Source organism: Lytechinus pictus, chromosome 10 (genome assembly GCF_037042905.1).
Source record: "Lytechinus pictus isolate F3 Inbred chromosome 10, Lp3.0, whole genome shotgun sequence".
Classification (NCBI taxonomy): Eukaryota; Metazoa; Echinodermata; class Echinoidea; order Temnopleuroida; family Toxopneustidae; genus Lytechinus; species Lytechinus pictus.
The window spans coordinates 9,956,584-9,980,353 of record NC_087254.1 but is presented as its reverse complement, the minus strand read 5'-3'; the positions used below and the strand labels follow the sequence as shown (position 1 = coordinate 9,980,353).

Genomic DNA, 23,770 nt, shown 5'->3' with positions numbered 1-23,770 from the left:
ATAATAGAAACAATAATAATAATGATAATAATAATAAATAAGATACTAGTAAGTTCTGAAAGTCCAAATAAAAAAATACATGCTCTCAAATTTATATCTTCATATGTTTTTTTTCATGAAATCTACAGAATTGTATTTTAATCCATCTATTTCCCTTTGCAGGTGTATTGTAGGTGTTTTCACACTCGTTGTAAAAAGTTATATATTCAAAATGGGTATCCGGTAGGAAGAAAAAAACTCTGTACCTTGACTGATTAATAAGTGAATGGTTATACTGACCATTCGTGCTCAGATTCATGTTTTTACTGCATCGTTTGATTTTTATTGGACTATCCATCTGTGGATCTTAAAATGGACTAATATATGTGTGGATAACTGTTCCTAACTACCGGGAGAACTTGCATTATTGTGAATTTATATTGGTGAGTCAGTTTGTACCTTCACTGTAGTTTGCAATACAGAGAGTCTACTTGCCTTTCTAGTCCTACATTGACTAGACGTTTTTGTGTGACTCAATTTGTACTAGTCTGTGTGAGAGCTGTTTAACGTTTTATTGTGTCGTTACGTAACTCATTCATTATGTCTACTGATGCTGTGAAAAGACACAATACCCAATTTAGAGTTAAATCGGACTCAGCCCAGCCAGTTTCCCCAGTAACAACGGGGTTTCCCAATAAGAAACGCTCGTTCACACCACCCGGAAAGTCGTCAAACACTGACCGAGCTCTTAGCCCACATCATCTTGAGATGATAGTTCAAAAGGCTGTGGCTTCAGCCATGGCGACTGAGCGGCAAAAGATCAGCGATGATATTCTGAAAATGGAGTCTCGTTTGCGTGTTGCTCTGGATGAAAAGATTGCTGCCCTCCACGATCTTGAAGTGGCGATCGACGTCAAGCTTCACGAGCTCCATGACGTCAAATCCAAGGTTGAAGCCAGTGCAGATAAGGTGAAAGAACTCTCAAACAGGCTGGATCACATCGAGCAATACTCGCGTCGAAACAACATACGCATTCTAGGAGTCAAGGTGACACCTGAGGAGGACACCGATGCTGTTGTGGTTGATGTCGCGAAGAGGATTGGAGTCCAGATGAATGCCGTTGACATCGACCGTTCCCACCGACTCCCGAGTCGTCAGACTTCTAGGGACGAATCGCACAGTAGTTCGAAGTCTCCTGCCATCATCGTCAAATTCACATCTTTTAAATCAAAGCAACAGATGATGAAACATCGGAGAAGGTTGAAAGGGTCCGGCGTGGTGGTAGTCGAAGATTTGACGAAGAAGAATGCCGATCTCCTAACTCAGACCTCTCGCCACCCAAAAGTCACATCTTCTTGGACATCTGATGGTCGTGTCTTCGCCATCGTCAAAAATGAGGGCGGAAAACTTGACAGACAACTAATCAGAAGACAAAGTGATCTGAACAAACTGTAATCTGCTTGCTTCTTGCCAAATGAGACTGAGTTTTTTGTTTGTTTATTTGTTTGTTTTAAACTCGTATTGACTCTTCAATTGTATTTATTCGAATATACTTGAACATTTTGATATAAATTGTTCTACAAAATAATATTTTGAACAGATCCCCGGTGGTTTGGTTTGGTTTTGGTTGCTTTTTTACCTCCCAACTATATTGGTAATTGTATATGTGTTAACTCATTTCTATTTGTTGTTTGTTTTGTTATTTTTATGTTGTTTTAACTTACATGCCTGACTGCATTTTATATCAACAATGTTTACAAGATATTGATTTATCGAGGGTCAATGAATTGTTGTCTCCAATTGATGGTAGTGATTCTTTTAATGGCCCCGATCAAAATTATTATTTGCCAAATGAATTCAACACATGTCTAAAAGATTGTGAGTCTTTTATTAATTTCAAAACTAGATTTTCATGTTTGCATATAAATAGCAGAAGTTTAAAGAAAAACATTGATGGTTTAACATCATTTTTAAATTGCATTGATTTAGACTTTTGTGCTATTGGTATCACCGAAACTTGGCTTAAACAAAATGATTCTGATTATTAAATTGACGGTTATTCATTTATAGGTCTTTCCCGCACAGGACGTAGAGGGGGTGGTGTGGGAGCTTTTATTCGGAATGATTTTAACTTTGTACATAGAAATGAATATAATATTTTTTCTGAATCTATTGAATGTATTTGTATAGAAATAAAGTCTTGCCCAAAAAATATTTTATTCAATGTTATTTATAGACCTCCAAATTCATCATTTCCTAATTTTATCGAATCCTTGAATATTCTTTTAGAAAATGTAAATAGTGAAAATAAATTATTATATTTTATTGGAGATTTTAATCTTAATTTGTATAATGCCGATTCTTGCTCAAATGTTAGTGATTTTTTGGATGCTTTTATGACTAAGTCTGTTTATCCCACTATTCATTATCCAACCAGAGTTACGGATCAATCTGTAACGTTGATTGATAATATCTTCACTTATGATTTAAATGATGTGTCATGTGGAATTTTCCTTGTTGATGTTAGCGACCATTTCCCCATATTTTGTATACACTCAAAGGTTATTATACCTAATAAAAAAATCAAATTAACTAAACGTGTCGTTAATGATCATAATATTCTTGATTTCACAAATAAATTGGAGAATGTCGTCTGGCACACAGTTGATGAGGATCCAAATATTAGTTATAATAATTTTTTGCATCAATTTATGCAAGTCTATAATGAATGTTTTCCAAAGGTTGAAATGAAAAACAAATCTAGGAAAGATAAGCCATGGTTTAATCTAGACTTGCGCAAAATGTGTCATAAAAAGTTTCTATTTTATAAAAAATATATTAGAAATCCAACGGAGTATAGAGAACGGACGTATAAATCATTCCGTAATAAAGTTAATAGTGAAATAAAACATGTTAAAAGGGAATATTTTGAAAATCAATTTTTTGAAGTAAAGGCGAATTTAAAAAGAACTTGGAAACTTATTAACAAAGCTCTGGGTAATAAAAGAAAAGTAAACATTATTGAAAATATCAATGTTCATGATGAAATTATTACTGACGATTTCATAAAAGCAGAAACATTTAATAATTATTTTATTGAGATTGGCTCCTCATTAACTAATAATATACAGTGCAATACCTCTGGCAATAATTTTACACAGTACTTAAAACGTAATATTCATACTGCATTTTTTAATCCCATCACCCCCGGCGAAATAATAAAAATTACTTCTAGCTTTTATAATCAGTCTAGTGCAGGTTTTGATGAAATAAATATTTCAATTGTTAAAAAAGTTATACATATCATCTGCTATCCTCTGTGCAATATATTTAACTCTGTTTTATCTATTGGTGTTTTTCCGGATCAATTAAAGATTGGCAAAGTTGTTCCGGTTTTTAAAAATGGATCTCCAGCTAATGTTTCAAACTATAGACCTATATCTGTGTTACCTGTTTTCTCAAAAATGCTTGAAAAATGTATATACAATCGCCTCTTATATTTTCTGGATAAATATGACATTATTGTTAAATCCCAGTATGGATTCCGTCCCGGGCACTCCACATCCTCTGCATTAGCTGATTTAGTTTGTAAAGTCTCAACTGCTTTTAATTATAAAGAAATATTATTTGGATTATTTTTGGATTTGAGTAAGGCATTTGACACTTTAGATCATAATATTCTTTTATATAAGTTACAAAATTATGGTATTCGTGGTGTCCTCTTAGATTTATTTGAAAGTTATTTATTTAATCGTAAACAATATGTTTTATTAATAATGTTAAATCCGAATTAGATACAGTAGGATGCGGAGTGCCTCAGGGGTCCATCCTGGGATCTTTATTATTTCTTATTTATATAAATGATGTATGCAATATTTCTGAGAAATTACATTTTATCTTGTATGCTGATGATACAAGTGTTTTTATGTCTGACACAAATATTAACAGTTTAATGGTTAACTTCAATAATGAGTTGTGCAAACTATCTCAGTGGCTTGTTGTAAATAGATTGATTTGAAATGTAAATAAAACTCAATGTATGATATTCACCAATAAGAAAATTGATTACAATAACATTATTATTGAAATGAATGGTACTAAAATAAATGTTGCTACGTCTATCAATTTTCTTGGGGTGATTGTGAATAATAAACTGTTATGGCATGAGCACATCAATCAAGTTTGTAACAAAGTTTCAAAATGCATTGGCGTACTTTATAGGTTGAAGCATTTTCCACGTAAAATTTTATTGATGATTTACAATGCTATAATTTCACCTCATTTAAACTATTGCAATATTGTATGGGCCAATTCTAGAAATTATTCAATGATGAGATTATTCTTATTACAAAAGAAAGCCATAAGAATAGTTTTTCATGCCAATTATCTTGCCCATTCTAAACCAATTTTCAAAGAATTGAAGTTATTGAATATTTTTTATATGAATGATTTTAATATTGCAGTTTTCATGTTTTTCGTTTTTTATAAAATTATACCATCTAGTCTTTCAACATTTTTCAAATTGAATTCTGATTTTTACTTGTATAATATGCGAAAGCCTTTAGATTTTCACTTGCCATTTGAGAGAACCAATATTGGTATCAATTCTATATTCTTTAAGGGTCCTAAAATTTGGAATGCATTACCTGATGACATTAAATTAAGTGTATCACTCAATTCTTTCAAACGATTATTTAAAAAAAAATATTACTTATAAAATTATCAGGCTTTGTAGGGTTTGTCTTGGAATATTAATAATTTGTATTTTTATTCATCATCCTTATTTTCTAGTTATTATGTTAAAATGTCAATTTTAAAATGTTTGTGCTTACATTTTGGTGGCAGCACTGTATAAGACTTGGTTCTTCTAAGCTGTCTCCACATTCTTATATTGATATTTTGTTTATTACTACATGTATGTATATTTATGTGTTTTTATGAATGAAATAAATTGAAATTGAAATTGAATTCCTTGAATGCTTGAGCACCTGATCTGAGTAGCCATGCTAAAGTCAGGGTAATAGTATGCAAGGGTCAGAAACATTGTATTAATAATAATAATAATAGTTAGACTTATATCGCGCCAAATCCACTCTGTAGAGTGCTCAAGGCGCTTTTTAGGAAATTATACAAGAAATTAAGAAGAATTGAAGAGAAATGTTTTGAGGTAATGTTTGAAAGTTTCAGAGGTCAAGCACTGTTTGATGTTTTCAGGGAGGCTATTCTATAACTTAGAGGATGAGTAAACAAATGATCTTTCACCCCAGGTTTCGGAAACTTTGGGGGTAACAAGAGAATTTGAAAAGGAGGAACGTAAGGATCTTGAAGGGGGGTCTTGAAGGGGGGGGGGATAAGCGCTACATAAATGCTGCATAGTATCATTATTAGTATTATCATTGTTATCTATACAGTGAACATATTTGGGGCAAACCTGATCAGTCTCGGCCATCTGTTTCATCGCCATGCCGATGACCTCTGCTGCTGCCCCGTGAACTGCCTTGTACTTGTTGTCAATGTTGGATGCCAGTGCAGAGTAAAACCTAGGTAAAGCAAAATAACAAGTTTAAGCATCGTGGTGTAGCAGTTCTGACTCTTACTGCCTTGTATTCAAAGGGTCCTGTGTTCACATTCATCAGTGGCCTATTGTCCTTTGGCAAGGCATCAATGCACACCATGCCACTCTCCACCCAGGTGTTAAATATGTACCCGGTAGGATTCAAAAGAATATGTAGTACTGTATACATAGTAATTGAGTTGGAACTCTACTTGGAATGCTCCCCAGGGAGTGGAGAAATTAAATACATTGTGTGCTGGCATGCCAGGATCCCATGACCGGAGTAATGATAATCACAATGTCTAGCGCATTTAGTGTTAAGCACTTTATAAATGTAACTATTATTATCATTAATATAAGAAATGCTCAGAAATACATGTCTGCTATATTCTTTAAATAATCAGGAAAATCATATTACCCCTAAGCTTGTCATACATGTACTTGATAGCAATTCTGTATGGTAAACTTTAAGCAAAGAAATTTAAGGCGGAGTGAACTGTTTGTGGTCTCTCATTGACTGTGTGTTATGAATACATCGTCTTAAAACATCACCTTTTCAGATATCTACTAATACTACAGAGAATAAATTGACCTATAATTGTATTTGTATAGAGAAACTAAAATGTTTTGAGAGGAAAAGTAATTGTTTTGCTACTTGGTAACATAATTATTGCAGAATAAATGTATTGCATAGTTAATTAGCATGTTATCATTCAAGTGGGTCTATATTGCTAGACTACACTAGCATTATGGGTCAGGAAATGTGCCCAGGATGAGAAGTTGAGGACTTGAGATGGCGCTATTAGTTCATTCTGCTTTAAAAGGCTGTTCAATCTGCATCTTGAGCATCTAGTTTAGATGGAAAATGCACAATAATAATCTTATGTTTTATCATGATTATAATTATCATTAAGTTTAGGGGCCTGGAATGCCCTCATGTAATGTATGCAGTTTCTCCACTTCCAAATGGTACAAAACAATGATTTAATTGTTACACTAATCAAAAAGAAGGAATCTTGAAAAAAAAATTCTCAAGTACAGAGAATATCACAAAACAGATGACAAATGTTGTTTTTTTTCTTCAAAGAACCACAAGGTATTTTTAGAGTGATCAATAAATTGTGAAATGTGCTATGAAATTAAAGCTTCATTAATTCAACTTCACTACATGTAAAACCACAAAGAGGCAAGAGTCATTTTTAATACTGCTCATTAGCATTGAAAGCATGAATGGAAAACACTTAGAATTTAAGTGAAATCGCTTTGGAAAGTGCATACCTGTCGGGATCCACATCACACGTGGTACTAAGAGGTTGAAGTTTATCGGCAAGGATAATCCCAAGAAGACTACCTACCTGTCGGGAATCACATCACACGTGGGACTAAGAGGTTGAAGTTTATTGGCTAGAATAACCCCAAGAAGACTACCTACCTGTCGGGATCCACATCACACGTGGGACTAAGAGGCTGAAGTTTATTGGCTAGGATAACCCCAAGAAGACTACCTACCTGTCGGAATCCACATCACACGTGGGACTAAGAGGTTGAAATTTATTGGCGATGATAACCCCAAGAAGACTACCTACCTGTCGGGATCCACATCACACGTGGGACTAAGAGGCTGAAGTTTATTGGCCAGGATTACCGCAAGAAGATGAATACCGACAGCGCTGTCCTTCTTGTCTGGGGATCGGTCCTGAAGCTTTTCATAGATTACTCTGAAAAATCATGAAATTCGAGAGAACTACACAATTAAGTCTGAAGAATTTGACTTTCCTGATAGAGTCAAATAATGACAGAATTTTTTTTTCCCAGACCAAAATAAGTATATGTCTTATTAAATACATCTTGCAATATTTGAATTTTTCCCAGGTCAAATGGATTTCTTTGGTCCAAAGGGATTACACTCAGGCAGATTCACTCATATTTTGAGTGTTTTAATCTATGCCCTGGTCTAAAGTTGTAATAACTATGGATAGCAAAGTTACGAATCTTTAACAGTGCAGATTTATGTCATCACTTTATTTGACACTCAAGTTAGACCAAAGTTAACCTGAATATGAGCCCATAGGTTTTATTGGATATCATACAGATGAATAGTAGCCTGAAAATCAAATTACTTTAGCAGGTCCATTCAACAAGTGGAACGCCTCTGGCAGTCTCGCCTGCATTACGCAATTCGATATAGCAGCAGTGCTTCCTTTGTAAACAGCTGATGAATAATTATTCACAGAAGAAAACTCTAATATGATACTAATCTATTATGTCCATTGACCCAAAATGACCTTTGACCATGATCATGTGACCTAAGACATGTGCAAAACAATCATTCATACTTGATTACCCTTATGTCGATGTTACACGAGCTAGATCCATAAATTTCCCAAGTTATGATGCCAATTCAACACATACTCTCAACACGGCCAGAGTTCATTGACCTTTAAATGACCTTTGATCTTGGCCATGTTCCTGAAACACACACAGGGTATTCAGGGATACATTGCTGCTCTTATGTCCAAGTTTCATGAACTAGATCCATAGACTTTCAAAGTTATGATGACAATTCCACAAATACCTGCAACATTACCAAAGTTTATTGACCCTAAATGACCTTTGACCTTGGGCATGTGACCTGAAACTAGCACAGGATGTTCAAGGATACATTGCTGCTCTTATGTCCAAGTTTCATGAACTAGATAAATAGACTTTCAAAGTTATGATGACAAATCCACAAATACCCGCAACATTACCAAAGTTTATTGACCCTAAATGACCTTTGACCTTGGCCATGTTCCTGAAACACACACAGGGTATTCAGGGATACATTGCTGCTCTTATGTCCAAGTTTCATGAACTAGATCCATAAAATTTCAAAGTTATGATGACAATTCCTCAAATAACCCCAACATGGCCAAAGTTTGTTGACCCTAAGTGACCTTTGGCCTTAATCATGTGACCTGAAACTCAGGCAGGATCTTCAGTGATACACTATCAGACTTACGTCTAAGTTTCATGAACTAGGTCCATATACTTTCAAAGTTATGACAACACTTTAAAAACTTAACCTTGGTTAAGATTTCGATATTGATTCCCCCAACATGGTCTGAGTTCAATGACCCTAAATGACCTTTGACCTTGGTCATGTGACCTGAAACTAAGGCAAGATATTTAGTAATACTTGATTACCCTTATATCCAAGTTTCATGAACTAGGTCTACATACTTTTAAGTTATGATGACATTTCAAAAACTTAACCTTGGTTAAGATTTCAATGTTGATGACGCCGTCGCCGTCGGAAAAGCGATATAGTCTTGCTCTGCTATGCAGGCGAGACAAAAATGAACATGAGAGAAGTATAAATACAAAGATAATATATTGCATTTTAACAGAGACAGCGAAACATAGCTGTGGTATGGGTTGTAAAAGGGCTGGTCAATGTGCAAATCTACATAGAACAAACCTGGTAGGTACAGTGATGACACCTTTCCAGCATTCTACCAATGTCTTGATGACCTCTAGGTTGTTCTTCATGACAGACTTCCTTTCGTGGTAGCTATTCTCCATAAGGAATCTTAGCACTCCACTCGCCAAACGGCCGTCCTAGATTTGAAGAAAAAAAAACCACATAAAATCAGGGTTACAATCATTATTACAAGAGTGTTTTTTAGATGTATATAGAGGATAGGTTTGAGTCATGAGTTTTTTTCTATTGCACTCGCTGGTGAATTTTCAGCGGAGATTGATAGACCAGTGAAAAAGAGAAATGTGAGAGAATTAAATAACATCAAAGAATATAACTATTCTCCATAAGGAATCTTAGCACTCCACTAGCCAACCAGTTGCCCTAGAGTGGCCAACACACAAGGATTACAATCCTTATCAGACTGTTTTTACAATCTAGATTAAGATAGGCTTGATTCACACAGGGTTCCCGGCTTTTCAAGAAAACAAAATTCCCTGATTTTTCTCTGATGAAAATTAAAAATTCCGTGATGATTATTTAAACCCATTCCCAGTTTCGCATGTTTTTTAAGTTGTTGCAGTGAATTACATGTAAAAAAAACCGCGAAAAACCACCATAACCTGTCATTCAATGGATGTTGTTTTGACATGCAACAAAATACATGTATAACAGAGTCTGACTGACTACCGTGCTTTTGACTTTCAGGCTGATCTAAAAATTCCCTGATTTTTCCCTGATTTGAGGTTTACTTGATCAAATTCCCTGATTTTTCGCTGACTGGAAAAAGTAAAATAATTTCCCCTGATTTCCCTGATGGGCTGGGAACCCTGTTCATAACACAATTTTTTTCAACTGCGACCACTGGCGATTTTTCAGCAGAGAGTGGTAGACTGGCAAATCAGAGAAATACAAAAGAAATTCAGTATCACACCAAACAGTGAATGTTAACAAATTTCAGGAATAATTTTCCTCATCTGTAGGCCCTATATTAAACTTTCCATATGAAATTCAAATTTCACACCTTTATTCACTCGAGTAGAACAACTGAAATAAGATTACTCTACCCCTCAAAGTTTTTGACTGAGAATTTCTCATGTATTTCTTTTATTTCATCAATCCATCTGTCTGCAGAAATTACAATGGTGACCAGCTGCATTGGTTGGCCACTAGTGGACAAAAAGATATTAATGCTTGTATTTCCAAAGACAAACTATTGGTCTGATTGGAGTCAGCTTCATAAGTGTAACCGCAGCACTATGTACCTTGTTAAGAGTCAGAGCTGTGACTTTCGTGCAGGAATCCCGCAACCAGTCTTTCACTACCAATCCTCACATTTTATTAAAGCTATGATAGCATATGCAGGAAAGCCGTTTGAAAAGACACATGGTGTGCTTGTGGCGCCATTCGTCCTTAAACACACCGCACTGACATTTGACAAGGTACCTAAAGGCCACCGCACACCTTACGACCCGACTGGCTTGCGACTGAGTGAGGGGAGATGTGACGTCATGGCTCTTGTCAGCTTGTGCGTCGCAGACCGGTCAGAGACAAGTCGCAAGGAAAATCGGAAGGATTTGACATGTCGAATCCTTATGACTGGATCGCAAGCTCAATCCAACTTCCAGCCAATCAGACAGTAGAGTTGCACGACGCGTATATGATAAACAACGCGCATACGCCAAAAAGCAAAAAGCGCATGCGTGAGTCGCAGATCGGATCGCAAGGTGTGCGGTGTCGAGGCTTATGACTACCTTGCGATTCATTTCCCCTCACTCAGTCGCAAGCCAGTCGCCGACCAGTCGGGTCGTAAGGTGTGCGGTGGCCTTTAGAAAGAGAAAGATTTAAGACAACTTTACCTCTGGGACAGCTATGGTGGACCAGTCTAGCATGACCAACATGATGTCCATGACCATGTAATTCATTCCATCTCGCTGAACTCTGGCGGTGGCTAGGAACTGCATCAATGGCGTCAGCCAAAACTTGGCATAAGGCTGGAACACCTTTCGTATATAAGCAAATCAAATTGATGGTTGATAAAACTAGACAGAGTTATAATCATTAGTCATCTTAATGAAAGCGGTTAATGTCATAAATGTGAACATGAAGAATGCCATCAAAGTGAGAGTGAAGAATGCCATCAAATTGAAAGTGAAGAATGTTGGTATATTCATATTTCCTTTTTACATGTAAATCATGAACATAAATTTTTGATAGTTTTCAGTTTCATCAAGACCTTTGGTTAGGCAACAAATTTATTGGCACTTTAAATCTTTGATTTGAATGGATTAGATGTTATCAAATAAAAAGTTATTAATGTCAATAAAATGAAAATGACAACTGTGATCACAATGCATTGGTGATTGTCTTCAAAGTGATGAAAGACATTAGAATAAAAGAGAATAATGCAATCAAAGTGAGATCGATGAATGTCAAAAATGCAAAAGTGAAGGAAAGCATCAAAGAGGAAAAGATTAATGTAATCAAATTTAAAACAAAGAACACAATCAAAGTGAAAGTGATGATTGTAATTGAATTGAAGCTAATGAATGTCCTGAAAATCAAAGTGATGAATGTCATCAAATCTATAGTGACTAATGTCATCAAAATAAAGTGACAAAAATAATCAACGTAGAAGTGAAGAATGCCATAAAAGTAATATTGGTGAATGTTTTCAAGGCAGAAGTGATGAATGCCATCAAAGCAAAAGTGATGAATGCCATCATAGTTACATAAATAATAAAAGTGTCTTCTTTATGGGCGACTTTAACATCGATTTGTTTAAAAAATCTGGAAGCCCTCTTATTCTTCATTTTTTGAACCAAGTGATTTCATCGGGGTTTTATCCCATTATAGACAGACCTACACGAGCTAATAGTAGATCATCTACTATTATTGACAATATATTCACAAATGTTTTTAGTAGTTCCCCTCTGTCGGGTGCCTTTTTAACAGATATTTCCGACCATTTTCCGATCTTCCATTTGTCACATTTGTCAGATATTGTAACATATGAACAACGAAAAGTACACACCTACAGGAAGATATCCCCTGACAGCATTAATCATTTTTGTGCTGATCTTTCAACCGTGGACTGGTCAGATGTATACCTACAAAGCCATCCAGAGAGGGCGTATGACTCATTTTATAATAACTTTATTACATTGTATAACAAACATCTGCCAATCAGCACAAAGTATATTGGTAAACATCATCGGAATAGAAAGCCATGGATTACCCTCGATGTGATGAAGCTTATAAGAAAGAACAAGTGGAATGCCTCTGGCCGTCTCACCTGCATCACGCGATTCAATATAGCAGCAGTGCTGATTTTGAAAACTACTATAACTCGCACAAGATGTTCAGTGATACTTGGTTACTCGTATTTCCACGTTTTATGAACTAGACCAATACACTTATAGAGATATGATGGCAATTCAACAAATACCCCCAACGTGGCCAAAGTTCTTTGACCTTACATGACCTTTGACCTTGATCATGTGACCTGAAACTCGCACAGGATGTTCAGTGATACTTGATTACTCTTATGTCCAAGTTTTATGAACTAGACCAACACACTTTCAAATTTATGGCTGTAATTCAACAAATACCCCAATTTGGCCAAAGTTCATTGACCCTAAATGACCTTTGACCTTGATCATGTGACCTGAAACTTGCACAGGATGTTCAGTAATACTTGATTACTATTATGTCCAAGTTTCATGAATCAGATCCATAAACATTCAAAGTTATGATGGTAATTCAACAGATACCCCCAATTCGGCCAAAGTTCATTGACCCTAAATGACCTTTGACCTTGGTCATGTGACGTGAAACTCATGCAGGATGTTCAGTGATACTTGATTAACCTTATGGCCTAGTTTCATGAACTAGGTCCATATACTTTCTAAGTTATGCTGTCATTTCAAAAACTTAACCTCAGGTTAAGATTTGGTGTTGACGCCGCCGCCGTCGGAAAAGCGGCGCCTATAGTCTCACTCTGCTATGCAGGTGAGACAAAAACAAATGTTATAAATTGTATCTTAACTCTCCTACCAAAGTCAATCACGATAAATATAAAAAGATTTGTAATATTTTTACCCTGAATCTCCGTCGGTTGAAAAGAAAATACTATTTTGACAAGTTTGAATCCATGAAAACAAATTCTAATAAAACATGGAAACTTATCAATAACATTTTGGGAAAACAGAAAAATAATTTTGATAAACAAATGTCTTTTTTACATAATGATTGTAACATTAGTGATAGTAGTGAAATTGCTGAAAATTTTAACGAATATTTTGTCAATATCGGATCGAGTATAAACAATGATCCTAAGGAAGATAATTCAAATTCGTTTGATATTTATATGAATGACCCACTCTCTCATATGTTTTTTAAACCGATTACAAAAAAAGAAATATTAGATATCGGTAAATCGCTTAAACCTAATAAGAGTAGCAGATTTGATGACATTGATCCATCTGTTGTGAAGAATGTTTTACCTTTTATTATAGACCCACTTTTACATATCTTTAATTCCTCTCTTGCAACTGGAATTGTGCCTTCAAAAATGAAAATATCAAAAGTTGTTCCCGTTTTTAAGAAGGAGAGTCCTAATTTATTTGTCCACTACCGTCCAATATCAATTTTGCCGTGTTTCTCAAAAATCTTGGAGAAATTAGTTTTTAACAGACTGTACAATTTTTTATCACGTCATAATGTATTATATGATAGTCAATACGGCTTCCGTCAAAATTACTCCACTGAAATGGCAGTTATTGAAATTCATGATAGAATAATTAGTGAGCTCAATGCCGGTAAAGAAGTTATAGGAATTATTATGGATCTTTCCAAGGCTTTTGATTCTCTTTCTCATGATATTTTGCTAAATAAGTTGCAATATTACGGTATAAGAGGGGTGTCTTTTAATTGGTTCGAGTCATATTTATTACATAGGAAACAATTTACTGTCTATGATAATACCCATTCATCTTTCATGGAAATAAAAACAGGTGTGCCCCAAGGTTCTATTCTTGGGCCTTTATTATTTTTAATATAAATTAATGACATTGTTAACTCTTGCCATGAACCACATTTTATATTGTATGCCGATGATACGTCACTTCTTGCCTCCCATGATAATATCACTACTTTAGTTGAAATATTAAATAGAAATCTTGCCCAAATTTCTGCCTGGTTTAAGTGCAATAGACTTGCCTCAAATACAAACAAAACTCATTGTGTTTTATTTAATAAAAAGAGGGGTGTGCAATATAATCAAACTGACATATTTCTCCATATGGATACAACTCAATTGCAATTTTATAATTCTGTGAAGTTTTTAGGAGTGATTTTAAGCAATAATTTATGTTGGAATGATCATATAAGTTCTATCTCTGTCAAAATAGCATGTTTTATTGGAATCTTAAATCGTCTAAAATGTAATGTACCTAGTTATATATTATTTACTCTTTACAATGCTTATATTCTGTCCCGTCTTTCATATTGCAATTCAATTTGGGGTAACACTTATTCTAGCCATATACAAAAATTAATTATTCTACAAAAAAAAGCAATACGTATATGTAAGAAGACAGATTATAATGCCCCGACTTCTTTGCTATTTAAATCATTACGTACAGCTAAACTTCCAGATATTACCAAAATTCAAATTGCTTCAATTATGCAACGATACCACACAAAAAGTCTTTCACCTTATTTAATGAATATGTTCTCAATTAATGCAAACATTCACAATTACTTTACTAGAGCATTTAACAAATTCCACAGATGGACCTTTTCAAATGATAAATCTAAATATTCAATACGACATACTGGCCCCACACTATGGAATAGTTTAGACCTGAACACATATAATATACAATTTAATAATACTTTTAAAAGACAATATAAAAAGAAATTGCTGAGCAATTATTGATTTCTCTTAACGTGGTTTTGTACTATTTGCTTATTTGATTGTTTATCCGTTTGTTTATATTTTTTGTTTTGTTTTTATCTTTGTTCTGTTTTGTTTTACATTGAAGTTTGTTTGAAGTTTGTTTAATTTATTTTTTTAAGAAATGACTATTCTTATCTCTATTTATTCTTTGGTACTTGCCGCATCCATACCATATACTGAATTTTATTTTTAACGATTGATATTTCGTGGGTATGTGCGTTTTAACAAGCCTTTTTATGGCTTTTTTGTGCATGCCCAATTTCCATTCATTATTTTGTTCATCTATATTTTTTATGATTATGTGCCAACCATAATTTTATCATTACCACTATTTGTTTCAGTAATGTTTTGTTGATACCTTTGCTTTGTTTCATGTTAGTTATTTATTTTTTCTTTGTGTATATATACTTTTGTTCTCATTTTGTTCTTTTTAATGAATTTGGAAATAAATACTGAATTGAATTGAATTGAATCAAAGAAAATGTGATGACTGCAATCAAAGTGAAATAGATAAATGACATTGAAGTTAAAGTGACAAACGATATCAAATTAATTTCATAACAGTTACTCAAATTAAGTTTTATGAATTAGAAATACTTAATCTTACATCTTGGGTATTGATGATTAGTCTGATGATGAAGAGTTTGATGTTATATTCTGTGGATGGGGAAGATAGCTTCTTCTGCAGATCCGACATCCAAGTTGGCATTTCTTCAGCTCTGGTTGCCTACATCGTAAAAGATCAAAGTAAAATCCTTAAACTTCTTGGAGTTGTGGCATAACAGTCAATTTCAAATATTGTTATGTTATCAGGCAAAGAACACAAATGAGTATTTTTTAAAGCACAACTATGATATGTATGTACTACACCTTGTGTATGGATAGAATATTCTGAAACATACCAAAACATGATCAAGTCAAATATTATTTTCTACTTTTTTAAAATAAACCATGACTGGTCATTAAATTTCACTCATGACTGCTCATCACCAGTCATTAGTAAATCTATGCATTAGACAAACAAGTGGAGCGCCTCTGGCAGTCTCACCTGCATACGCAATTCAATGTAGCAGCAGTGTTGACTTTGAAAATGACTATAGAATAATCATAAAAACACCATTATAACAAAATACTATGTTCACTGACCCTAAATGACATTTTACCTTGATCATGAGGCAATCAGTGATACTTGATTACCCTTATGAGTAATGTCCACATTTTATGAACTAGATCCATAAACTTTCAAAGTTATGATGGCAACAAATACCCCCAACATGGCCAAAGTTCATTGACCTTTAGACCTTTGACCTTGGTCATGTGACCTAAATTCATGCAGGATGTTCGCAGATACTTGATTACATTTACATGTAGGTCCAAGTTTCATAAACTAGATCCAAAATCTCCCAAAGCTATGATGGTAATTCAACAGATACCCCCAACATGGCCAAAGTTCACTGACTCTAAATGACCTTTGACTTTGGTCATGTGACCAGAAACTCAGGCAGGATGTTCAGTAATACTTCATTACCCTCATGTCCAAGTTGCATAAACTAGGTCCATATCATTTCTATGTTATGATGACATTTCAAAAACTTAACCTCAGGTTAAGATTTCGAAGTTGATCCCCCCAACATGGTCTATTAAAGTTCATTGACCCTACGTGACCTTTGACCTTGTTCTTGTAACAGGAAACTCAGGACGGATGTTCTGTAATACTTGATTAACCTTATGTCAAAGTTTTATGAGCTAGGACCATATCCTTTCTAAGTTATGATGACATTTCAAAAACTTAACCTTCGCTTTTAGGTTTCAATGTTGACATCGCCGCCGCCACCGCCGGAATAGCGGTGCCTACAGGCGAGACAAATAATGGCTGTCCATGTGTGCGCAAGAAATCACATCACATGGGTCCACTTCACCATATTATAAATTTAATATATTCAATTCAAGTGAAGTCCATTCCATGACAATTGTTCTGGCAACAATTGCTCCGCTATAGATTCCATACACTAATTCAATCCTGGTGGGCATTTCATAAAGCTGTACGTGAGTTAAGATCGACTTTAAGAACGACTGGTGATCCTTTCTTGTGGTGAATGGTATATTCATTGGCGATGGTTTAGTGCATAAGGTTCACCATTCGTTCTTAAAGTTGTTCTTAACTTACAAACAGCTTTATGAAACAGCCCCCTGGATCCGCACTATACCCTACCCTAAGCATTATCAAAAATCTGTCATAAAACCCAACCCCCTGACCCTACATCTTAAACAAAATAGAGCCCGGAGCCACCGACGGATCCAGGAGGGGGCACAGCCGGCCCGTACCCCCCTTTTGAGAAGCAAAATGCTGTCAAAACAGAAGTGTGTCCCCCCCCCCTTTGAAAGTGAAGACCTTTGTCAAATTTTTCCTCAGAAAAATGTGCCCCCCCCTTTTGGAAAATCCTGGATCCGCCCCTGCCCGGAGCAACTGTCGCAGGAACAAATGTCATGTCAAGGATTACACCACACTATAATGCTAACTGAAGACAAATGTAACATGAGAATCTCACCTTCGTTATGTCTGGGTTGATCTTGTTTGTTGTCATGTGTTTGAGTACGCCTGTCATAGCAGCCATGCATTCATGTTGGTTGAGCGCATCCTCCTCCATCTCTAGATACTCTCCTCCGGGTGAGAAGACTGCCTTAGAGTCCTAGGGAATGTTAGATGACAACCATTATCATCATCTGCTTCATCATTTTAATCTTGATTTTCATCCTCCTCAAATGGCTAATATCCCTACCGTCGTTAATGCAAACATATGTCTTCTCCTCTACCTACTCCTCCTCATCATCATCATCATAATCAACATCATCATCATCAGGATTGTAAACTTCTTTATCATCATCATCACCAGGGAATAATTTTGCTTTACAAATTTGAGTAGCATTTTTGGTCATAAAGAGAAAAGCTCTCAACTATGTACAGTCCTATGTAAAAATATGCTATACAAAAGACTTTATGAATAGCAGTCTTTCAAAAATGTGGAGCAAATTGCTTGATTTTCATCATCCTCAAATGGCTAATACCACTACCATCATTAATGCAAACATATGTCTTCTCTTCATCATCATCATCACCATCATCATAATCACAACCATTACCATCACATTTATCATCATAATTAACATCATTATTATCAGGATTGTAAACTTCTTTATCATAATTATCATCATCATCATCATCACCATCATCATCATCATCATCATCATCATCAATATCTTCAAGGTACTATCCCTCATTTCCACTGACATCAGCATCACTATCATTATCATCATCATCATGATCACCACCTTTTACATCATCACCACCATCACCATCATGATCACCACCACCATCATCATAATCACAACCATCACCATCATTACCATCACATTTATCATCATCACCATCATCAGGAACATAACATCCATCATTTCTAGTATTGACATCAGCATCAGTATCACCATCATCATAATCATCACTATTATCATCACTATCATCACCATCATTCTCACGAATGCAGAGAGGTTGTAAAACGGAAAAGAATCTTGCCATCCGTTGGAAAACGTTACTTACCCCTTGTGTACTCTTTGCATACATGTTTCATACGCTCTATATCCAACGAGCATCCGTCCACTGTGATTTCATTCTTTGCCATTGTTGCTGATTTTTTTGGAGCGGATGAAAGTGGATGGAGCCAACCCAAAATTTTGCTTGTCCGCTGTATCCGTTATGAATATGTTTTGTGTCCGTCGGCCAGTGGGACCAGACCTTTACGTCATTATCACCATCATCACAACAATCACCATTATCATCATCATCAGGATTATAACATCAATTACTTCCATTATCAACATCAGCATCACCATCATTTGTCTTCATCACCATCATCAGTATCATCATCATCATCATCATAGTAATCATCATCATCATCATCATCATTTTCATTATCAGTATCATCATCATCATCGTAATCATCAATATTCCCACCATCATCATCATTTTCGTCAGTATCATCATCATCGTAGTCATCATTATTCCCACCATCATTATCATCAGTATCATTATCGTAATCATCAGTATCACCACCATCATCATTATCATTAGTATCATCAGTATCATCATCATCATCGTAATCATCAGTATCACCACCACCACCATTATCATCATCATCATCATAGTAATCATCATTATCATCATCATCATTTTCATTATCAGTATCATCATCATCATCGTAATCATCAATATTCCCACCATCATCATCATTTTCGTCAGTATCATCATCATCGTAGTCATCATTATTCCCACCATCATTATCATCAGTATCATTATCATCATCATCATCACCACCATTTATCATCATCCTTATCATCACCACCATTATCATCATCATCATCATTACCATCACCAGTATCACTCACCTGCCTCCCGACCATGGGTCCCAACCGCTGGCTACCCTGGCTTCCCTGACTACCCCCTGCCACATCCCTCTGACTCTCCACAGAGCCGCTGAAATGCCTGATGCTGCTCGAGAAGTCAAACTGATTCACGTCTTCGCTCAGGCTGCTGTCGGATAGATACTGGGATGACAGGTAGTGGGCGGGGCCTAACAAATTGAAACACACACAATCATATCATCTGAGGGACAATACCATGTACTAACGTTTCTCTAAATCAATCTCATAGAACAGAATCGATAGTATAAATACTGACTGCTTCAAAGAAATTCCACGTAGAATGGTCTAGGATCCATTTTAAATTAAAGGAGAATGAAACCCTTGAAACTAGCTGAATCCATATCAAAGAGAAAAATCCAAGAAACATATTGTTGAAAGTTCGAGGAAGATTGAATGAATAATAAGAAAGTTATGAGCATTTGAATATTGAGATCACTAATGCCATGTAGATCCTCCCATTGGCAATGCGACCAAGATCTGTGATGTCACACACGTACAACTCCCTCATTACTTTAGTACTTATTTCACTTATATTCTCACTTTTATAGAGTCTATCACAAGGTGAGGTGTTCTCTTTATGAGAGGACAAGTACAGAGGTTTCACAACATTATATCATTGATGAATCGTTTGTCATATGATTAGAATGAGCAAAAAGAGATGTTTTGGGGTATATTTTCAGTGTCCAAAAGGGTAGAGTTGTTCATCTGTGACATCATAGATCTTGGTCGCATTGCCAATGGAAGGATCTCCATAACATTAGTGATCTCGACATTCAAATGCTCATAACTCTTCTATTTCTAGTCCTATTTTACTCAAACTTTTGTTGATCTTATTCTTTGATTTTTCTGCTTTCACAAAAGCTAACTTGCTCCAAGAGTTTCATTCTCCTTTAAGATGTTGCTAAACAGAAAATTACATGATAATGGGCAATTCTATCAAGTATGTATGTCCGACCATTACGTGTATATGCAGGACTATCAGCCATGTCTCTGCTTTGTGTTTCATATGAAAAAGGTGTGAAAACCTCAAATTACCGTGGGTTAGATAATAAACAAGACACCCATACATCGCCATAATGTGTACCAGTAACAGACCCACAGTTCCACATATCATGTCACTATTCTAACTTTGACTTTAAACCAAGCACTTCATTCCATCATCATTCCGCAGAATCAATCAAATCGCCGACCTGAAACATATCCGGATTCCTCGGGTGCGTTTGCCTCCCTCGCTTGGCTGCGGATGGCCACAAACCTCTTCTTGCGTTCCACAGGGGCATCAGCCTCAATGGCAAAGTTGTACTCCTTCTTGGGGTCCACTAGGTTGTCCAACAGGAACTGGCCCTAATGGGACAATGTACATTTGATATGCAAGTTATAGATTGATTCATATCTGTGATAGAGCAAAACCAATCTTCACATAGGGTGTGTTAAGGATCAAATCAATCTTGGGAGCGTTTCATCAATATTTTCATCCGACAAGTTGTCAGATCTGACATCTTTCCATGATTTTGATTGGCTGAGAGGCACTGTTCCTATGGTGAATGTCGGATAAAATGGGACTTGTCGGATAAGACGTCCGACAAGTCCTTTCATGAAACGCCCCCCTTAACTATGGAATGCAAGGTGGCTGCATCATTGATCATAAATTCAATCTTACAACTGATATCACTTGTTAGTGTATGGCAAACCATGATATTAAGATTTACAATTGATTTTAGGTTATATTGTCTCTTTATGATACAAGACAACATAATAGAAAATAGAAATATCCCAAAAATTCTTTTGCCCAATTGATCTTGGGCCCAGCAGCTACTGTGCAGAGCCAGATCGACATAGCTCTATCCCTTGAATTGTTCAACACCAAACAGGGCAGAAGCAACTCCCATTTTTTACCGTCTTTTGGTCTGACGCGACCGGGGCTTGAACTCCTGACCTCCCGGTCGTGAGACGGACGCTCTTATCAAATGAGCCAACACATCGGTTATTATCATTATTGAAAGGATTCATTATCCAACGTACAGAGAGAGTTCTGCCTACCTTAGACAAATTCTCACTGAAGATGAATGCATTGAAGAATTTGACGTTATCCTGAACGCAACTGATGATGGCAGCACAGCAGTTGAATGCAGCGCAGTGAAACTGGCGTCTCAGCTCCACGGCAATCGTTTCCCCACGGCAATCCTCATTGCGAGCTCCAAGTGATGCCCTCGAGGAACAAAAGACAAGTGGAATAAACGATACAAATTTATAATGGAATAATTCTGTAATACATGTAGCTGCTGGAGTGAGCTGACCTTGTATCTAAAATAAATAATATCTACTCATATTCTTGACTACCTGCAGTCAAAATTTATGCTTCCATCAGATCCAAGGAACATACCGATTTAGTAACACCTCACTTTTTCATTTTTCAAATATTGACCTGTGTGTCTGTAGACCTTTGACCTCATGACCATCAAAATCTATCTTTAGTTATCACAAGAGCAAGATATTTTCATGGTGGAGCGTTGTGGCCCAGTGGATTAGTCTTCTGACTCAGAAACAGAGGGTCGTGGGTTTGAATCCCAGCCATGGCGTAATTTCCTTCAGCAAGATATTTATCCACATTGTGCTGCACTCAACCCAGGTGAGGTGAATGGGTACCCGGCAGGATTGATTCCTTGAATGCATGAGCGCTGAAAGGCAGCTCGAGCTAAAGCCGGGGTAATAATAATAATAACAAAGCGCCTCGGAATAGAATATTTCTAGATAGATGGCGCTATATAAATGCCTATTATTATTATTATGGTAAATAATGACTAATGTGACCTTTGTCCTTTGACATTATTACCCCCAATCTAATCAGATCAACATCCCTCCAATATCCATACAACCAATCAGGTTTAAAGTTGATCCCTCAAAACAGTTTGTTGGTTCTTGCTAAAACAAAATAAATAATTTGGTATCATCATACTAACACAGCTCTATGACTTACTTCGTCAATGCAGTCGACATTTCATTGCCCTTCTCGACCTTGCCGTGGCAATATTCTCGGTTGAGAGCCGAGTCCTTTGTGTGGAGATCATCCCTGTTCAGCCTGGAGTAAAGCACTTCAATCAGCTCAAAGTAACAGATCTTGGACACGAGTTGGTTCTCAAACGCTTGCACAGGGTTCTGAAAAATGGAAACCAGATAAATGGGTTTTCTGATTTGAGAAAAAGTTCTTTACTCCACAATCACAAAAATGAGTAAGCTTTCGCTTGCTAGGCTGCAAGCTTCGTCAGACCGTCGTAGCTGTCGTGCTGCAACAGCGCCAGCTACGACGGCTTGACGAAGCTTGAAGCCATGCAATCAAAAGCTCACCCAAAAGACAGGTGAATTTTCGTAATCGTGGAATAAGAAAAGTTTCCCATGTCTACAAACCAATCAGATGAACCTTTTCAGTGATGTGTTTTATGATTATTAGGAATACAAAGGGTATGTATAGGGCACACCTATCCAACTTGTTGAGGAATTACTTCCTGCCTTTGGAAAGTCAGGAGACTAGTTCACTGGGCAACAAAGCTAAATGAATGAATGAATGAATAAATAAATAAATACATGAATAAATAAATAAACAGGCAAATAATACAAAAATAAATACATAATTAGAGAAAAACATTCATGAAATACAGAAAACATAAACAAATAAATACATAATATTACCTTGGTGAGCCTAGCTTCTATATGCGCTGGCAAATTTAACCCATAAAAGACTAAATAAATGAGTATATGAATACCTTTATACACAAACACCTCAACAAATGAATACTAGTAAATAAATAAATAACTCAACAAACACATGATATGTATTACCTTGGTGAGCCTAGCTTCTAGCAGAGACACCAGATCATGGATGTGACCTTTGTAAAAGGCCACCATGGCATCTCGAGAGGCCTGCCTGAGGAGCGGGATGCAGACCCGTTGGATGGCGGCTTTACGAATCTCCTTGGAGTAGCGCCTGTCTTGCTTGAAGATCTCAAACGGGATGTTGGCAGCGGCAGACTGCTTCTCAGGGGGAAGGCTGTAGATATCAATCAATGTCAAAACATGCACGCAAGTTTTAACCATAAATTCAATTCAATTTTTAATTCAATTCAAGTCGTATTTATTTTTCACTCATAAAAAACGATCATCAAACATATGCTATATACAAGAATACACGATAAAATTATAATGAACATGTGTGAGGGCAGTGGCAAGAAACCTCATAAACTTCAATCCAAGATACTTAAAATGGTAAAAATTGAAATAACATAGAAATTAGTCTACACATCAGCCAACAATTACGAGGTTGAACATCCATAAGGCAAATTAT

The 23,770-nt window shown here is 36.0% G+C and overlaps 1 protein-coding gene across 1 annotated transcript in view; it reads right to left on the bottom strand.

The window, feature by feature from the left end:
* The window catches only part of LOC129270125 (DNA-dependent protein kinase catalytic subunit-like), a 103,421-nt gene that overhangs the window by 56,035 nt on the left and 23,616 nt on the right, over positions 1-23,770 (bottom strand). The window contains exons 16-26 of the mRNA XM_064105306.1: positions 23,269-23,476; positions 22,409-22,587; positions 21,472-21,640; positions 20,622-20,775; positions 19,396-19,580; positions 17,505-17,645; positions 15,563-15,682; positions 10,853-10,996; positions 8,994-9,133; positions 7,120-7,251; positions 5,411-5,519 (exon numbers count right to left, since the gene is read on the bottom strand). Coding sequence (XP_063961376.1) covers positions 5,411-5,519; positions 7,120-7,251; positions 8,994-9,133; positions 10,853-10,996; positions 15,563-15,682; positions 17,505-17,645; positions 19,396-19,580; positions 20,622-20,775; positions 21,472-21,640; positions 22,409-22,587; positions 23,269-23,476 — 1,681 coding nt within the window. The remainder of the gene's footprint in view (positions 1-5,410; positions 5,520-7,119; positions 7,252-8,993; positions 9,134-10,852; positions 10,997-15,562; positions 15,683-17,504; positions 17,646-19,395; positions 19,581-20,621; positions 20,776-21,471; positions 21,641-22,408; positions 22,588-23,268; positions 23,477-23,770) is intronic.